At 36.2% G+C, this 14,248-nt stretch overlaps 1 protein-coding gene across 1 annotated transcript in view; it reads right to left on the minus strand.

The window, feature by feature from the left end:
- Positions 1-2,175: 2,175 nt before the first annotated feature.
- LOC102822244 (apolipoprotein O-like) overlaps positions 2,176-14,248 on the minus strand; it is a 93,791-nt gene continuing 81,718 nt past the window's right edge. The window contains exon 8 of the mRNA XM_006871311.1: positions 2,176-2,336. Coding sequence (XP_006871373.1) covers positions 2,248-2,336 — 89 coding nt within the window. The 3' untranslated portion in view covers positions 2,176-2,247. The remainder of the gene's footprint in view (positions 2,337-14,248) is intronic.

Genomic DNA, 14,248 nt, shown 5'->3' on the forward strand with positions numbered 1-14,248 from the left:
TGTTCTTGAGATGGTCTCTAAATTCAGGTGGAGTATATTCAAGACCATATAGACTTGTTTTAATTTTCTTCAGCTTCAACCTGAAATTACATCTGGTGTGCTTGAGTAGTTTACAGTTTTCCACATTTGGCCCCTGACTTTGTTTTGGCTGATGATATTGAGTATTTCTACTATTTCTTTCAACAGATGTTGTCAATTTGAATCCTTTATATTCCATCTGGTGAGGTTTATGTGTACACTTGAGTTTTATGTTTTTTTAGAAAAGGCATTTGCAACGAATACATCATTGGTACTATAAAATTATATCATACAATCTCCAGCATCATTTCCAACACCAAGGCCATTATTTTCCAACTACAGATTCATCCTGTTTCCAACTTTTGTATTACAATCACCAGTAATTATCAATGCGTCTTGATTGCACATTTGAATGAAACAATTTCAGACTTAAAAAGCTGATAGAATTCTTCAATTTCATCATCAGTGGCTTCTGCGGTTGATATATAAATTTGAATAATAGTGGTATTAAATAGTCTTCCTTGCTGTTGTTAAGTGCCGTCAAGCCAGTTCCAACTCATAGTACCCTGTGTAGGGTGTTTGAGGTCTTTCTTGTAGGTATATGAATATCATTCTATCACAGACAGCACTGTACTTGATATATATTGAAATACTCTTTTTGATGAAGAATATGATGCTATTCCTCTCCAGTTTGTCATTCGCCAGATAGTAAACCATGATTGCCTAATTCAAAATGACCAATACCAGTTTGTTTCAGCTTACTAATGCCTAGGGTATAAATATTTAGGCATTCCATTTCATTTTGATGACTTCCAATTTTCCTAGATTCATATTTTGTACATTCCATGTTCCAATTATTAATGGATGTTTACAGCTGTTTTTTTCTCACTTTAAGTTGTGCCCAATCAGCAAACAAATGTCCTGAGAGCTTCATTCCATTCTTGTCATTAAGGTTAACTATACTATGAGGAAGCAACTCTTCCCCCATCATATTCTGAATGCCTTCTAACCCGAGGGCCTCATCTTTTGGCACTGTATCAGACAATAATTCTTTGCTATTCATAAGGTTTTCAGTGTCTATAGGCAGACTACTAAGGAGAGTGATTACTAGTAATTACTAGTCTGTCTTAGTCAGGAAGCTTTGCTGAAATCTATACATGTGGGTGATCTTAAGGCATAGTTTCCAGCATCACAGCAACACACAAGGCATGACAGTATGACAAACTGACAAACAAGAAAATATAGCTTGACTGGAAGACCCAGAGTTAATGAAAGTTTACTTCTGTCTTGTTTTTGAGAAGATCTTAAGTTATTTAGAGGTTGAGGAAAAGACTGAAGGTAGAAACCAAAAACTGAAGATAAAACAAAATAGAGTAAGGTCCTAGAAAATATGGGAAGGGATGATATTAGATACACAAACAGAGACATTCATTTGAAAGGGAAATGAAAGCATGACTAGAAAGAATTAAGTGATAAAGAGATATGAAGAAAATGAGAATTATAACATTTAATAACTTCCCTCCTCCTCTATGAAAGAGGAGAAATAGTTATCTTTGGCAGATATAGGAGGTTTGAGAATAAAAGGTCTATAACAGCTCTCCAAGAGAACAGAGAGGAAATTACCTAAAAACAAAACAAAAAAAACCAGTAGAATAATTGCTCAATAATTATTGCTTAGGAATCATATGTAGCATATAAGTATCTTTACAAAGTTAGTTGTTTTTGGACATTTATAAGAAGTTAAAAAAAGAAAGAGACAAAACCAAGTGTAAGTGCCAAAAATATGCACATTTTATTCCAGACTTGGGATATGCAATAAAAGGGGGCGGGGCATCCTTCCATACACCATTCTACCATTTTGATTTAGCTAACATTAATTTAGAAAAGGCTAGAAAGGCTAGAGCAGGTATATTTGTGTATATAAGTACATATTTTCATATTTTAGTTCCATCATTGTCCATATCTTTATTCCTTTTTAGTCTTTTATAAGCATCCTTAAAAGTCATCAAATGCATCCTAATACCAGCGTCTCCTCATCAATCATTCAATACTGTTTGTATTGTATTCAATTTGCATATTAATCACAGATGTGATTGGTCAAACTATACATTACAAGACGTAAGGGGGAAATTTTAAACTTACACTCTATGTGTCACAAGTTACCCATTACATGATTTTTCATCATTATTTGCAACTTCACACATCTTGAAGTTTTCTATGCAGTCTATTTCAGCTTCTAGTGCTGTACATATCTACATCTTCTGGATGGGACTGCCCGTGATCCATGAACTTGGGGTCAGGCATAAACTGTGTAGTACCTGATAAAGTATTAAAATTTAAAAAGTCATTAATTTAACAAATTTGTAGTTGATACAGGAAATAGCATAGTGAACAAAACAGATAAAAATCCCTACACCCACATGAACCTAACATTCTTCTTGGATGAGGCAGAAAATAAATGAAACAATATACATATTTTTTTTCTATAGGGAAGAGCATCTGGAATGCTTGGATAGTTTACAATTTTAAAAAGGTTGGCCAGGAAAAGTCTTTCTGTAAAGGTGATATTTGAGCAAGAACTGGAGGATGTGATGGTGTGAGTCCTGCAGATATGAAAGAAACATCTTCCAAAATGAGCAGATGGCAAGTGAATGAAATTTATGGAATATCTGAGGAACCAATCACAAGGTAGCAAACATGGCTGAAACAGAGTGAGTGATATGTTGTTATGGTGTGGCAGTGAGAGAGTGATAGAGCATGTGATCTGAAAAAGAGTAGAAGGATAGATCACATTGGCTATGGTAAAGACTTTGGATTTTGTTTTAGGTGAGATGCGAAGACACTGGAGTATTATGAAGAGGAGTGATATGATTTTGTTTTCAAAAAGATCAGCCTTGGCTATGGGGAAATAGAGACTAAAGGGAAACAAGAAAGGAAGCAGTTAGGAAGCTACTGCAATACTCTAGGAGAGAGATGTTATGACTTTAATCAGGTAGTAGCAGTGGATGTGGTGAAAAGGGTTTAGAATATGGATAATTTTTGAAGGTAGAAAAGAGTATTACTTAAATGGGTTATGTGTTATGAAAGAGACGCTAACTTAATAAATTGCAACAATGGAGTTGTCATTTAGTAAGGAGAAAATGAAAGAGGAGCAGGATTCACTGGACACAAATGAAATGTTAAGTTTTGAGTACTAAATTTGAATTGCTTAGTAGACATCCAAGTTCAGATGTTAAGTTGTTCTTATTTGCTGTGGCATCTGGAAATGTGAACCTGAAGAATTGAGAGGTTAGGTCTGTGTGGGTTCATAGCTGTTACAGTATAGTCCTAGCCTATATATGTCATTTAAAACTATGGGACTATATGATATCATCTAGAGAGTTAGAGAAGAGGTTCAAGGAATGAGCCCTTTAAGCATGCCAAGAGCAAGTGGTATCACACAGGTCAAGTAAAGAAACTGTTTTATTGAAGAGGGTACTGACGGCTGGTATAAAATGGAGATTGAGAATGGAATCCTGGATTTTGGCAATATGTGGATCAATGGTAATGTCGACAAACTTATTGTGTGCCAGGTATCATGCTAAGTTACTTTATGCATTATCTCACATTATCACCATGAAGTAGATGTAGATAAGAAAACTTAAGAGAGGTTAACTTGACCCAAGTCATTTAACTGGTAAGTGGTGGAATCTATGACTGAATCTAGGTCTGTCTAACCGCAATGCAACAAATTGGCTATTCTTTAAAATGGGGTATGTGTGTGTGTGTTAGAGTAATAACAACATCATACAATTATTTAAGTATTAAACATGGTAATTCACACAAAATGCTGCATACAATACCCTCCATACAATAATTAGGCATGGAACACCTATTTTATGCCTATCATGATCAATTTTTTCAAAATTTATTTTAAATGTTTTTAAAAATCGGATTCCTTTTTAAATGACTTTTTATTATATTTGGGAGCCACATTATTCTTTCCCACTGAGTAATGCAATCTCCAATATTATAATGAAAACAAAGTAGATAAACAGATTTGAATACAATGATTTGTTTTATACTTATCTTTTCAGAAACATTTTCTTTTATAAAGTGTGACACACCTAATATTTGACTCCATTACCAAATGTATTTTAAAACAACTAGATCACAAGTAATTACTAACCATGATACTTATCTGTGAACAGAATTCATGTGATCCATGAACTTGGATGGGAAAAAACAGTCTTTATTTTCACTAATCTCTCACAGGAGTATTTTCATCAATAATAAATGTAGGCAACAAACCACAAAAGCACTAGCAAAATCTCAGATTTCGTCACCAATAGAAATTAGAAAATTTTCATTTCAAATAGTTGCAGATATATCAAACTACAATCAATCACCACTACTTCGAAATTATCACTGTAGGATAAGCACTTGTCCATAAGGTTCATTTGAACCACGAGGCCGGAGGTTCAAATTGACCAGCTACCCCTTGGAAACACTATACAGGGTTACTATGGGTTGGAACCAACTTCATAACACTTAACAACACTGACATTAGATATATTGCCATATCTTGTTTAATGGATCTTAAAGAAGTATTTGCACTGCCAGGTATTTTGTTTTATACATTTAAAAAACATTTTGAGAATGGGTCTGTGATTAAGAAAATTCTGCTAGTGGTTCTGCCCTCTCAAGGTCCCTTTTTCAGATGTATCTTTACTGCAACCTGAAGAAGTATGCATACTAAAAATAGTTTTCCTCTTTATCAAAGTCATTGTAGTCTAGACACATGAAAAATAATGAATTTATATGTTTTAATTTCTCTAATTTGCTTAACATGTTAACTGATGAAATTTTGTGGCCCTTATACACACTTTCTTCTTTTTTTTCAATTCAATAAAATTTACACACACATTCTTAATTTACCTTCTTGTCCAAAGTCAGGTCAAAGATTTAATTCACCTAAATTCCTCTTAAGGAGCTCTGGTAGCGTAGTGGTTACGAATCGGGCTGCGAACCTTAGGGTCAGCGGTTCGAAACTACCAGCCGCTCCGCGGGAGAAAGATGAGGCTTTCTACTCCCGTAAAGATTTACACCCTCGGAAACCCTGTACAGGGTCGCTATGGGTCGGACCCGACTCGATGGCACTTAACAACAACAACAACAAATTCCTCTTATTTGAAAGTCCTGTTTTCCTTTAAATCTCCTCCACCACTCAAAATTTGTTAAAAGGCTTCAAAATTTTAATTTATTCTTAGCTTAGGTAAATATTATTAACTAAAAGAATCTTCATCTCCTAAAATCCTAGAATCCATCTCTGGAAATTCTGCTTTGGATGTCTGAGGTAGGTAGGGTCTGAGCCAACGAATTTAAAAACCATTCAAGTATTGTGATATGGACCCTTCTGGTTTAACAACAACATACAGTTATTGCTATGTGCTGTTGAGGCAATTCCCACTTATAGCAACCCTGAACTGCCCATAGGGTTTCCTAGGCTGTAAGTCTTTATGGGAGCCAGATTTGTTGATCTTTTGGTAAACAGCCCAGGGCTTAACCATTACGCCGTATTGTTATTGTTATTAAGTGCCATTGAGTCAATTACAACTCAGTGACTCTGTATAGGGTTTCCGAGGAGCAGCTGGTGAGCTCGAACCTCAGACCTTCTGGCTCAAACTGACCTTGCAGTCTAGCACATTAACCCACAGCGTCACACCAGGGCTCCATTATGCCATTCAGCCTTGGTCATTTGATTTTTGCTTAAATCACACTTTAAAAAAGCTTTATATCTCATGCTTTTCTGAATAAATTAGGATTTTATCATTCCTCTTAGAAATTTCTGTACCCCTTGAGCTGATCAAGGGTTACCTGTCCTCCAAGGGATTAACTCATAAAACTTCTTAGATTTTCTCTGGTAGCATAGTGGTTACGAATTGGGCTGCGAACCTGAAGGTCAGCAGTTCGAAATTACCAGCAGCTCCGCGGGAGAAAGATGAGGCTTTCCACTCCCGTAAAGATTTACACCCTCGGAAACCTTGTACAGGGTCGCTATGGGTCAGAACCGACTCAACGGCACTTAACAACAACAACAAATCCTTATAAGAACCCTGATATGCCACCATAGGATAAACACTGGATTGCTGTGAAGTTGGCAGTTCAAATCCATCGGCTGTTCTCTGAAACCCTATTCAGGGTTGCTATGAGACAGCATACAACACCAATGATTATAATGTGTATCTTTGTACTTTACAATACTTTTAATCTCAAATACATTTTCTGCTTAGAGGTTTATGGTTGTGGTGGTAGTGTGCCAGTAAGTTGGTTCTAACTCATAGGGACCCTGTATGGGGTTTCTGAGGCTGTAAATCTATACAGGAGCAGAAAGTGTCACGTTTCTCCCTTGGAGCGATTGGTAGATTTGAACTACTGAATTTGTGGTTAGTAGGTAGCTCATAATCCACTATTCTACCAAGGTTAGTGTTGTGGCAAACAGGAAAAGAATAAAAGTACTTAAATATATAGAACAGAAATGAATTGCCTCAAATAGTCATTTAGTAACAACAGTTCATTAGTAATTTTTTTCTCATCATCTCATTTAGATTTCAAACAGAGCAGCAGATCACTAATAAATTGCTGAGTGAAGCTAGGGCTGTTACAAAATCAGTTTCTAGTTTATAAAATTAGGGTAATATTCAGCATGCAGCTTCTCAATAATGGAAACACTTAAAGATATTATTCACTGCAAATATTTTCTGATACTCTGTTCTATTCTTTCCATTGCTTTTTAAATTTTTTTTTTTGAATATTTTTTTTGTGACCCATATTTGAGTTCACTAATTCTGTCTTCTGCAGTATATGATCTACTTGTAAGCCTATCCGATGAGTTCTTAATATGAGTTCTAGAACGTCCACTTGGTTTGCTAATATATTCCAATTCTCTGTTGAAATTCTGGTTTTGATCTTTTTGGCCATCTTTTTATTTTCCTATTTAATTTAGTACAGTTGCTGTTGCTGTTGCTAGATGCTTTCTAGTAGGCCCCAACATACATCAGTTACCCTATGCAAACAGAACAAAACACTACCTAGTCCTTGCCAACCTCACAATTGTTGTGACGCTTGAGCCCGTTGCTGCTGCCATTATGCCAATACAGCTAGCTGGGGGTGTTCCTCTTTTTTGCTCACCCTCCACATTACCAAGCATGGTGTCCTTCTCCAAGGACTGGTCCCCCCCTAATAATATGTATGTCCAGAGTATGAAAGATGAAGTCTAGTTATCCTGGCTTCTACGGATTATTCTGGCTGTACTTCTTCCAACACATATTTGTTTGTTCTTCTGGCAATTCATGGTACTTTTAATATTCTTCCTCAACACCATGAATCAAATCTTCTTTGATATTCCTTATTCACTGTCCAACTTCCACATGCATATGATGCTACTAAAAATACTATGGCTTGGTTCAGGAATACCTTAGTACTCAAACTTAGACATCTTTGCTCTTGAATACTTTAAAGAGGTCTTGTGCAGCAGGTTTGACAAACACAATGCGTTGTTTGATTTCTTGACTGCTGTTTCCATGAGTGTTGATGGTGGATCCAAGCAAAATGAAGCCTTTGACAACTTCAGTCTTTTTTCCATTTATTATGATGCTACCTATTGGTCCAGTGGTGAGGATTTTTGCTATCTTTACATTGAGATGCTACTCATAACAAAGACTATTGTCTTTGATCTTCATCAGTGAGTATCTTACATCCTCTTCACTTTCAGCAAGCAAGGTTGTGTAATCTGCATATTGCAGGCTGTTCATGAGTCTTTCTCCAATCCTGATGCCCCATTCTTTTTGATATAATCCAGCTTGTTGATACCTTTGAAAATCAGATGCAAGCATAATGAAATCTTTCTCAGTCTCCCAGGATTACTGTCCCTCTAAATGTGGTGCTGTGGGTTAATATGTTGGACTGCAAGGTCGGTTTGAACATCAGGGTCAGTGGTTCAAGCTCGTCAGCCACTCCTCAGAAACCCTATACAGGGTCACTATGAGTTGGAACTGACTCGACAGCACTTAACAACAACAAAACAGGTGTTGGCATACTATGGTCTGAGTGTCAAAACTGTCTTACTGCCTGTTTCTTTATGGCCTTCAAATGAAGAATGGTTTTCACAAAGTTTCAAATTGTTGATAGAAAATCAAAAGAAAAGTAACAGTCACAGTTATTTTAAAGTCCGTTCTTGTTAAAATCAATATTTAAATCACCTGTTGGTCTGCTACTATTTTTTTTTTTTCTTTTGCTTGTCAGTCACAGCTTCCTCTTTGCATGACATTGTATATAATTTGCATGACATTATATATTTTGACATTGTATATAAAAGAAACGTAGTCATTCCAGATGACGTCTACTAGAAAGGCCCTCTATTCATTTTTTAGGAAGGGTAAACAATTTATCATCTCTAGCTCATCAGGCATTGAGTTGGATGTGAGCTGGGCTGAAGTTTTAGTATGAGTCATTCAACCTCTAGCTCTGCCCTCTTCCTCAAATGTAGTCCTTCAAAGCTACTGAAAGCTTGCCAGGTTTCTGTGACATGTACACTAAGACTATATGAAATTAAGTTTTGCCCTTCAAAGTTGTTAAGCTTGACTGTTTAGTCTCCATGGAAAATCTAGCAAGTATTATGAAAAGAAAATGAGTTATGTATGTGTGTTATACCCCATCTATTAAGATCAGGGGTTGACAAACTTTTTCAGTAAAGGGGAAGAAAGTAAATATTTTTTACTTTGTGAGCAATATGGCCTCTGTTCCAAGGGCTCATTGCAAGCAGCCACAGATAATAAGTAAATGAATGCGTGTGGTTGTGTTTCAATAAAACTCTACTTATGGATACTGAAACTTGAATTTCATTTAATTTTTCACTTGACACAAAATATTATTCTTCTCTTGATTTTGTTTCAACAATTTATAAACATGTAAAAACCATTCTTCACTTGCAGGCCATACAGAAACAGACAGTAAGACAGATTTGGCACTCAAGTCATAGTTTGCCAACACCTGCTTTTTTGTTGTGAAGTGCTTTGTAGTAGCTTCCGACTCATAGTGACCCTGTTAGAGGGACAGTAATCCCGGGGGACTAAGAGAGATTACATTCAACTTTCATTAGATTTTCAAAGATATCAAATTCCAAAATTTTTAATTTCTAAAATGGTGTGTAATTTTTGTCATAAGAGGTATACAGGATAGAGAACAATATGCTCAGATTCAGAGTTGTATACTGTGCCCCAACAGCACCTGATTTATTCTACATGTTGATAAGTAGTAGCCTTGGAGATAAAGATGTTGGTTTAGGCACACTATCTAAGCGACTTGCTACCCATGCGTTAACCCCAAAGCGTTATCCACAGTTTGCTATGATACACAGTTGAATGCCTTTGCATAGTCAATAAAGCACAAGTAAACAAATTGGTTGAATTTTAGAATTTCACCAACACTGGCTTAATTGTTGGTGCATAAATCTGAATAATAGTGGTATTAACTGGTTTCCTTTGTAGGCATATGGATTTTATCTTTTTCACAGACTGCACTGTACTTCAAGACAGATCTTGAAATGTTCTTCGGGACAATGAATGGGACATCATTCTTATCTAATTTGTTGTTAATGGCATAGTACACCATAAGACTGTCTGATTCAGAATGGCCAATACCTGTCCATTTCAGCTCATTAATGCCTATGATGTCATTCTTTTTGTGCTCCATTTCATTTTTGACAGTTTCCAAATTTTGTGAAAAGTTATCAGCAAAATACCTAATTATTAAAGGCAAATTATAATTATATTATTTAATATTCATTGAGAGATTAACATGTGCTAAGCACTGTGCTTAGAGCATGTAGTGCACTATCGCATTTAGTCCTCATAACAATCATGGAAAGAAGACACTATTAACTCTTTTGATATATGAGATTGAGACTTGATGTATTAGGTAACTTGCCCAAGGTAATACAGAGCTAGTAAATGTTGGATCTAGAATATAGATCAAAGTCTTATTCTAAAACCTGTGTACAAAATGACTACTGATTCCGTCTTCATGGATCTTTGGGATAGCATGTGAACAGGAGAAACATTGAGCTCCAAGGATCTATTGTATAATCAATTCTGAATTACATATGATAAGAATGAATGGCTCTGAACACTTCTCCAATTTGCATGCCTCTGTAGAATACTTTTCATATATCACTCAAAACATGAAAGGAGAAGAGCAGAGAGCAGAACCATACCCAGAGAAGCAGTGATCCATGAAATGGAGGCAGACAATGACGTGGAGACATGGAGCAGCTGGGGACTCTAGACCCAGAGAGGGAGAGGGGCTGTGTGCTGACGACTGGGGGTGGGGGTGGGGCAGACTTGTAGGATGTATCCTTTGGTTGGTTGATGATGCATGGAGGGGATTGTAACCATGGCAATGAAATGATATACGATGGGATGAATGTAAAACTAATGTTCTCCCATGTAAACTATCATATTATTCACAATAAAATATATTTTTTAAAATGACAGGAGGGCAAAGGGTTCCTGGATTCAGACATGTGAAGAAAAAGCAAACAGCTAAGGATGGTTTTGTTCACACTATTAAGCAGCTGTTGTTGTCATGTGCCATCAAGTTGGTTTTGACTCACAGTGACCCTATATACAACAGAATGAAACATTGCCTAGCCCTGTGCCATCCTCACAACTGTTATGTTTGAGCCCATCGTTGCTACCATCTTGTTGGGAGTTTTCCTCATTTTCTCTGACCCTCCAGTTTTCCAAGTATGATATCCTTCTGATGTCTCCTGATAATATGTCCTAAGTATGAGAGACAAATCCTTGCTTGCCATCCTCGCTTCAAAGGAGCTTTCTATTTGTACTTATTCCAAGACAGATTTGTTTGTTCTTTGGCAGCCCATGGTATTTCCAATATTGATTTTATCAATACCACAATTCAAATGCATTGATTCTTCTCTGGTCTTCCTTATTAATTGTACAACTTTCACATGCATATGAAGACACTAAAAATGCCATGGCTGGGGTCAGGCACGCCTTAGTCTTCAAACTGAAATCTTTGCACTTGAACAATTTAAAGAAGTCTTTTGTAGCAGAGTTGCCTAATGCAGTATATGTTGTTTGATTTCTTGATATGTTGCTTGACTCCCTCACTGTTGCTTTCATGTGCACTGATTATGGATTCAAGCAAATTGAAGTTTTTAACAGCTTCAATCTTTTCTCCATTTATCATATTATTTACTGGTCTAGTTGTGAAGATTTTCATTTTCTATATATTGAGGTGCAATCAATATTAAAGACTAGTCTAATCTCATCAGTATTTCAAGTTCTCTTCACTTTCAGCAAGCAAAGCTGTGTTATGTGCATATCACAGGTTGTTAATTCTTCTTCCTCCAATCCTGATGTCACTTTCTTCTTCATATAATCCAGTTTCTCTGATTACTTTCTCAGTATACAGATTGAATAGGTATGGTTAAAGGATGCAACACTGATGCACATCTTGCGTTTTTACACCATTAACTATCTTCTTGTTCTGTTCAAACAACTGCATCTTTGTCTATGTACAGATTCCTCATCAGCACAATTAAGTGCTGGAATATACCTACTGTTTGTCATGGAGGGGATTGTAACCATGGCAATCAAATGACATACAATAGGATGAATGTAAAACTAATGTTCTCCCCTGTAAATTATCACATTATTCACAATAAAACATTTAAAAAATGACTTTTTATAGTAAATAAAGCACAAGTACACAAAGTTAGTAGAATTCTTCAATTTCATCACCACTAGCTTTAACTGTTGGTATATGAATTTGAATAATAGTGGTATTAACTGGCCTTCCTAGTAGGCATATGGATATTAGCCTAGCCACAGGCAGTATTATACTTCAAGATAGATCTTGAATGTTCTTTTTGATGATGAATATTATGTCATTCCTTTTCAATCTGTCATTCCTGGCATAGTAAACCACATAATTTGCTGATTCAGAATGGCCAATACCAGTCCATTTCAGCTCACTAATGCCTAGGATGTCAACCTTTTTGTGTTCCATTTCATTTTTGACAACTTTGAATTTTCCTAGATTAATACTTCATACACTCCACATTCCAATTATTAATGGATGTTTGTGTCTGTTTCTTCTCGTTTTGAGTTGTTCCCCATAAGCAAATCAAAGTTCAGAATCCTTAACTCCATCCAAATCACTTGAAGAGACAGCTATTCGCTAGTCATTTTTTTTTTTTTTTGAGTGCCTTTCAACCTGAAGGATCTTTGGGCACTATATTTGACAATGTTCTACTGCTCTCCTTAAGTGGTCCTCCTCTCCTTCCTACTCTTAGTGTGGAAGCTCTGCTCAAACTTGTCCACCATGGATGACCCTGCTAATATCGAAACTATCGGTGGCATAGGTTTTGGCATCTCAGTAACAAAAAAGTCACTATAGTAGACAAACAAATGATTGTTGGCCATTAAGTATAGGATGTTTCATATTAAAAAAAATAATTGATTCTCTGTAATTGATAGGCATTTAGAAAAATGATCAGATTTATTATATACATATGTAGATATAGTCAACAGTATATTATTCGGAGACATTCTAAAAACTGTAAAAGTTATCTTGATTAAGAAGAGTAACAGAGGAAGACAGTAAAAACTAGTTATTCAATGACAGGTTTTATAAACAGAGGTAGAAATTAGAGACTAAATTCTGGTTTTAAATTAAGTAATCTAAGTCTTAGTGTGGCACTGTGGGTTAATGCACTAGACTGCAAAGTCGGTTTGAACAACAAGGTTGGTAGTTCAAGCTCATCAGTAGCTCCTTGAAATGCTGTACAGAGTCACTGTGGGTTGGAAGCAATTTGATGGCACTTAACAACAACAATGCATATTGGAAAGAGTTTAGACTTCGCTCTCAGGAAGATCTAGACACAGTTCTGATACTTATAAGTTATATGACTTGGGCATGTTATGTAAGCTCCTGAGTACCAATCACTTTGCATCATATAATGGGAATAATTATTACACATCCGAGAGTTTTGTTTGCTTGTTTTTGAGGGGGAAGGAGGTAAAAATTAAATATCAAAACATGCTTATAGCCCGTTACACCACAGTAGGTTTTCCAATAAAATTATTTTTTTATTCCCTAAATACGACCTCTCTGGTCATATTTCTTCTAGCAATAAGACATTCCACATTGCACAGGTGAACAAACCTATGCAAGGAGTGTCTGGTAAGAGTATGCCAACATATAGTTGAATGGTATTAAACACCATTACCTTTTTTTTTAGGCACCATACTGACCTTCTGGGTAATTTTTTTTTTAATGTTTTTATTGTGGATTGAGTGAAAGTTTACAGGGCAGATCATCAGTTTTACATTCAACAAATCATACACCTTGTTTCATTACAGTGATTATAATCCCCTCCAACTACCATCAGTTAACAGTATTTCTCTCTATTCAGGTTAGCTTTTTAAAAAAAAACCCAACACTCAGGCATATATAATAATTTACACCTCTAAAGGGTACATTCTGCAAATCTGCTTCCTGGCCACCAGCTCTTAGGCCTTCTCTTCCAATGAATCTAGAGTCCTCAGCCGCTCCTCCTCTCCAGGACCCAGTCTCTGCATCCGTCTCTGGCATCACGGCTTCCCTGGATAAGGTCCCGCTGCTTCCCTGGATAAGGTCCGGCATTCTGCTTGTGCTCTTCTCCCTTGATGGTCCTAAATCCTCTGTTTTTGGACTGTAAGATTAAACACTCTACTTTTTTCGTTACAAAACTTCTACCTTTACAATTGTGACAGTCACAATTAGTTACAATAACAATTATTCACTATTGAATCATACAAATCTTATCCCCATGTCTTTTCACTAGACCCATCTAGACAACATGAAAATTATTTAGTGGGGACTCTTTCTTTCCCCCATACTCTTAAATTAAACTCCCTCTTGAAACCTTGTAAGCCAGTCACTTCGTGCCTTTATCACTTCCTCATTTTAGGTAGCCAAAGTCTACATTGCCTGTCCCTATCTTCCCTGTGTACAGAGGGGATAGCATTGATACTTGATGTGATGACTCCTTCCCTCTCTGTTGGTATTTAGAGTTACTACCTCCATGAGCATAGGTCAGGTTCATCAAATTGTAACAATTTACCCTTGTTTCCTTTATAATTTTTTTTTTTTTTTTGTTTTCATCTTCCTCTAGTCGAGTTCT

This window comes from Chrysochloris asiatica, unplaced genomic scaffold, assembly GCF_000296735.1.
Source record: "Chrysochloris asiatica unplaced genomic scaffold, ChrAsi1.0 scaffold00167, whole genome shotgun sequence".
In the NCBI taxonomy this organism is placed as follows: Eukaryota; Metazoa; Chordata; class Mammalia; order Afrosoricida; family Chrysochloridae; genus Chrysochloris; species Chrysochloris asiatica.